This window comes from Metarhizium album (assembly GCF_000804445.1).
Source record: "Metarhizium album ARSEF 1941 chromosome Unknown scaffold_34, whole genome shotgun sequence".
Lineage (NCBI taxonomy): Eukaryota > Fungi > Ascomycota > Sordariomycetes > Hypocreales > Clavicipitaceae > Metarhizium > Metarhizium album.
In genome coordinates, this window is record NW_024467608.1 from 77,478 (window position 1) to 83,506 (window position 6,029).

General features: G+C 57.8%; 1 protein-coding gene across 1 annotated transcript; it reads left to right on the plus strand.

The window, feature by feature from the left end:
- Positions 1–3,191: 3,191 nt before the first annotated feature.
- On the plus strand, positions 3,192–5,356 carry MAM_07654 (RSC complex subunit Rsc7; the record flags this gene model as incomplete). The annotated part of the gene is made up of 3 exons (XM_040826452.1): positions 3,192–3,258; positions 3,550–3,630; positions 3,996–5,356. The coding sequence occupies 3 exons, from the start codon at positions 3,192–3,194 to the stop codon at positions 5,354–5,356; spliced, it is 1,509 nt and encodes a 502-aa protein (XP_040675532.1).
- Positions 5,357–6,029: the final 673 nt, after the last annotated feature.

The window sequence follows — 6,029 nt, forward strand, 5'->3', positions numbered from 1 at the left end:
CACTGGCAGCCGCTGTTCAACGTGCATCTGGACGCCTACTTTTCCAGTCCGCACGGCCATCGGGAGGGATTTCCCAGCTGGAAAAAGAGGAGGAGACGGAAGGAGACGAAGAGGAGGGAGGAGCGGCAACAAGTCGACGGTGGAAGAAAGGGTGGGCGACGAACCAGACCCCCGCTTGGCAAGTACCACGACACGGCATTGCAGGCGCAAAGGTACATGGCGCGTTGCTTGAAGCATCAAGCAGGGGGACGTACACATATCATGTGCTCCGTACCAGCAACCACCACTAGCTGCTCTAGGACAAGGCATGGCACTAGGTGGCAGCCTGGTTCCAGTAAGTGCCTCCAAGTGCGAGCCAGACTGCTTGGCTGCTCATACCCCGTTTCCTGCTCCCTCGAGGGCTCCCTGCTCCCTGCTCCCTGCTGCTCCCTGGCGCCATCGCCGCTGTAATGACCCCGCCTAGGCTCCAGATATCTTCTTTTAGCTCCCCCAGGCGGCGCCATCTCAGCCAACCATGCGTCGTCATCCGTCTCCCTTGCACGTCGGATATCCGCCCATCCACTATCCTGCTTGTGCGTGTGCGCGTGCGTGCGCGTGCGTGCGTGTGCGCGTGCGTGCGCGTGCGTGCGTGCGTGCGTGCGTGCTACCCTGACCCTTGTGTGAGAGTCGGCTGTGCGTGGCAAAAAAAGCGAAGGAATAAAGTACATACTTGCGAAATGTACATTTTGTATGTATATACTCAAGTAAGTACCTAGGGAGGCACTTAAGTAGGTGCGGATACCCGGGAAGGGGATATATCAGTACAGAAAGGTAGGCGCAGAGGCCAGGAAAAAAGGAAAGAAAAGGCCGTTGGCAGCTGCACACTTGCGCATACTTGAGTACTTACTTAGTGCCTCGGTCACTGGGTGCTCGAGTGGTTTTGGGTACCTACTCAAGTACTTGAGGTACTTAAGTACCTAGGTACTTAAGTAGGTTCTCGGTACCTCGGACAGGCACAACGGCCGCCATGGTCACAGGTCCAGTACAGGCGCTTACTCGAGTCGAGGCCAAAAGGCCAATCAACGAACAAGGAAACAACAATTTGAAGACGGTGCACGCCCATATTTGCCCGCGGGCCCGGTGTTGGGTATTGGATATTGGGTACTATTAGATTAAGTAGGTACCTAGTACTTGCCTACCTACTTACTTAATTGGGTTCCCCGTACTGACTGGCATAAAGTACTTAAGTACCTAGGTAAGTACCCAACCTTCTGGTCCCGTACTCCGCATTCCCATGGCACTTGGCACCTGGGCTTCCAAGCTCCGTACTCTGGCTTTGCGTCGGCGCGCAGTGGCCAGTCGGTCGGCTTGCTTTCCCTGGCCGACCTTGTTCTTTTCTTTTTTCTTTCCTTCGTTCTTTCTCTCTTTCTTCCGTTCTCGGGCTCGATGAGTTCTGGTCGCGGACAGCCTTGCAGCCGTTCCCCCGTCCCCGCTCCCCGTGCCACTCGTGCAGCTCGTGCAGCGCCGGGCGCGCCCCCCATCTGTCACCTCCACCACCACCTCCATGTCCACCTGCTACCCGTCGACCCGTTGACTTGCTTAATACGACACCACCCCAGCCGGCTGCCGCTGCTCTGTACCCGCCCTCCAGTCCTCCTCCGTCCTCCTCCACCTCCACCACCACCACCACCACCAGGTCGACCACCCACTTGCAAACACCACCACCAAGTCGACCACCTTCACACGGTCGCGCGCCCACTCCCGGCCACGGCCACGGCCCCAGCAATCACTTGTTTCTCGTGCGCAGCGCAGCGCGGTGCCGAGTGCTCACTTTCCATCGAGGATTCCATCAATCAGTTCGTCGGTCGCGCGCGCATCTGGAAAACGCCTGCACTTCCGGTCCACACGTCGCCTGACCGAGTCGCGCTCATCGCCCTCGAGTGTTTTTTTTGCGACTGCGCCTGCGGGAAGCCGTCGATTTGTCGCGGTGCCGGTTGCGAGCCAAGACGACGACGTAACAGCTTTGGCACTTATTGCTGGTCCAAGCCGTCTTTCTGCTGCGCACCCGCCGTGATCGCCGCCGCTGTCGCACAAGCGCTCTCTTGCGCCTGCGGCCCTGTTCAAAGGTAAACCATCCTGAGCTGTTTTTTTTTTTTTTTTTTTTTTTTTTTTTTTTTTTTTTTTTTTTTTTTTATTTTATTTTGTTTAATTTTTTTTTTTTTGGTTGGTGTGACGAAATCTCGACTGTTTCGTCGCGGGTTTTTTTGCGGCCGCGTGTGAGCCTTTGACAGGAGCCCTCCTCTTCGTCTGACAAGGCGCCCGTGTCTCGTCTGGTGCGCGCCGTCGTCTTTTTTTTCTCCTCTCTCTCTCCAGGCCCAGGTCCCGGTCTAGTTCCAGTCGCACTTTGGTTGCGGCGCAGTTGCAGCTGCAGTCGCAGTCGCGCAGTCGCAGTCGCAGTCGCAGTCGCAGTCGCATTCGCAGTCGCAGTCGCAGTCGCGCGCGCCTCGTGCAAGGCCGGCCGGCCGCTCACAGTCCAGTCCGTCTGAGCCTTCAACGGGTGCGTGTCCCTCCCTCTGTACGGAGTACATATCATACCAGGCCAGCACCCCGAACTCGGTGCTCTCTCTTCAGCCAGCTGCGATTCGCACGCATCGCTCTTGCCTTGCCTGGCACCCTCGACATCTGGACGGCATATCTGTATATCCGGCTTCCTCCCCTCCCTCCGTCTCTGCACGGCAACAGCCTCCCTTTCCTCCACTGGTGCTCTGAGCTCTGAGCTCTGAGCTCTGAGCTGCTACGCTATGGGCTTCAGCCCCGTCACTATTGCTCCCCGTCCTGCGTCAGAGCAGGTACTTGGCCAAAGTACCTAAGTCCCTCCCCCCGGGCGGCGCACTGCCAGGTACCCCTCCCGCTGTCGAACCTGCGGCGGGTACCACGCGAGACTTGGACGCTCCTCGAGGTCAATCAATGCTCCCGCATCCGCACCCGCGCCCACCACGCCCACGCCCACGCCCACGCCCACTCCCACTCCCACGCCCCGCCGGCCACCTGCACGCTTAACGTTGTTCTGCCGCACCTCCTCCACGCCTGAGCTCCTCCCCAGGTCCAACTGCTTCACGACACGTCGCCGGCATCGTCATCGGCATCGTCACCGTCACCGTCACCGTCCTTGCCGCTGTCCTCGATGCTATTGCTGGTCTGGCCCGTCTGTCATGTACTCGCCACAGCCAAACAGCGCTGAAAGTGCCACCATCAATCCTGCCGCTCTGAGTTCTCCCGGTGAGTCGTTCCTCCTTGAAATCACTTCTTCGGCCATGCCCGTAAGTCGCGATGCCGTTTTGAGCTTCGTTGGACCTCACCGGCTGGCCCAAGTCACACTCTGACTGGCCGCGGCCCAAGCCGTCGCAGTGTGCTTCTCCTTGTGCCTCTCCCGAGACTGCTGAGCTTGCGCGCTCGCGACGCGGACTCGTGTGCTCATCTTGACCTGTGACGTTGGCGCGACTTTGACCTGTGCCTTTTTATATCTGTGTGCTGTTCCGTGTCGCGTTGCTGACTATTGTTGCTCGACAGTCCTATCTAACCCGCCGCTTCGCGGCCTCAAGCGGAGCCGGTCCTCGGATTCTCACAACATCCTGCAGCCCGGCGATGACGGTATGTCGTGGCAGGGTTTCACCCAACTTGACATTTTGCCCCGTCCCTCCTGCGGTACAGTGCGCGCGCATGGCCGCAGTGCGCCACAATCCATTCTCCGAAGCTCAACACACGGCCGTGTTACGATGGGCAAAAAAAAAAAAGAAGAAGAAAAAGAAAAAACCATGACAAGAACAAAAAGGGGTCCACCGTGGATGGAAGTGACTGTACGACGAGCGATGACGAAATACTCGACATGATGTGCTTTGCGTTTGCGATGTTGTTGCTTGTTTTTGATATATACACATACTAATTTTTGGTGCTTTGAGGCACGCTACAAACGACGGACAAGAAGAGGGCTAACCATCCATGTTGATACATCACAGCCAGTTTCCTGCCTCATACAAAGCGAATCAAGCAAATGAAGCCATCCGACGCGACTGGGCAGCCGCCCGCCCCCGTGGTTGCGCAGACTGGCGCGCCGCCGCAGACGCCCCAATCTCAAAGCTCTACGTTGCCGAGCCAGACGACTCCCGCCTATGGCGCGACTCCCGCCGGAGCGCCTCCCAAGACGACGCCGACCAAGTCCACGGTCAAGGCCCTGCCAACCGTCAGAGACCATACTACTGACCAATTGAATCAAGCTGGCGATGAGTATCTGCCAAGAGAGATTGATGAGTTTGGTGAGAAAAAGGTCATGTCCAACGGCCAGCTCCTGGGCAACCGAACCTACCGGTGCCGGACCTTCCTGGTGCCCAACCGAGGCGACAAGCTCTTCATGCTTGCGACGGAGTGTGCCAGAGTGCTGGGATACCGTGATTCTTACCTGTTGTTTAACAAGAACAGGTCTCTGTTCAAAATCATTGCCAGCCAGGCCGAAAAGGATGATCTTGTCCAGCAGGAGATTTTGCCCTTTTCCTATCGTTCAAGACAAATTGCCATTGTGACTGCCAGATCCATGTTCAGACAGTTTGGGAGCCGCGTTATTGAGAATGGCCGCCGCGTCCGGGATGACTACTGGGAAACCAAGGCCCGCAAGCAAGGATTCACCGAGGCGGATCTAGCCGGAGAGAAGAGACCGGGTGCCGCCAAGGCCCGCGAGGCGGCCGAAGCCCAAAACAACCTCCTGATGAGCGGTCCTCACACCGAGATCGTCTACAACAACACCCCCGGACCCTATTCCGGTGCTCCGCCAACACATCTGGTCCAAACAGGTATGATGGGAGCGCCACCTGGGAACGTTGCAAGAATGCCTGGATTAACAGTCGGGCCAGAGCTGGGCGACACTCGCCCTAGGGACTTCAGCAATATCATCAAAGGCGGTCCCCGCCAGGAGATTACCGGCCCGGCTTATCAGGACCAGACCAGGCCATCACCGCTGAGTGAGATCCATTCGCAGGCGCATCACGCCGCCGAGTTCAACCGATCCGTCAACCAGCAGCGTGACATGCGCGGTGAATATTTGCAGGGCGTCTGGCGCCGTCCCCATGAGCAGCCCGTTACCTCGTCGCTGAATCCCTCTGCTGGCGCCACCGACACCGCAGCCACGACTACCCGACCCTCGAGCTCGCCGCATACCGTTGCTGCTGCCGGCGTTTCGCAACCCGTCGTGTCGTCCCAAAGCCCTCAGATGATGATGACTGCGGCTCCATACTCGCAGTCGATCCACGCTCAAAATCCACTTGGTCAGAACCCCCTAACCTCTCCAGTCACCCCCGTGTCCCTCGAGGATGCGTTGATTGATTGATGGACAAGGCCCCCCCTCAAGGTCCCTTTGGGGAACAGTCAAGGCTAACATGAGTGTCTTCCAGGATCTACAGGCGGCGGCAGCATGAGCCAAGGCACGCCGGGCGGCTATAATTATCAGCCCAACCAGGCTTTGTGGTCACAGAATACACAAACTCCGCACCACAGCTATGGCAGCTATACCACGCAATCTCAGGCGCCTCACCCATCCCAGTCCCCAGCCTCGCACCTACGCCAGCCAAGTGCAGGGCAACTGCAATCGAACATGCCGTTCCCGGGCATGGGTAGTATGCAATACAGTACAAGCCAGGGCATGTATCCGGCGGACCAAACCCCACGACAATACATGGCTCAAAGCACACCCGGAGCGCCACAAGTCTCTCAGTCTTGGTCAGGCCAGCACTCGCCGCCTCCCCAGTGGTGGACGCCGCAGCAGCAGCCTCAGTAGAAGGCAGCCCTTCTGGCTTGGTTTTCTTTTTGGCATGTCCATTTTGCCAGCGGATGCTTGATACGTGACGACCTGGACGGCCCTGTTTCCCGTCTGTCTTTGTTGGCTGTGGAGCACGTCTTGTGCCGCCTTCACGTGCTTGTTGCTTTTTGCTTTGTCTAGTCTTGCCCTCTCACCCCCCTTTTTTCGAACATATATATTGGACTGTACTCCCGCAGCATTCCTG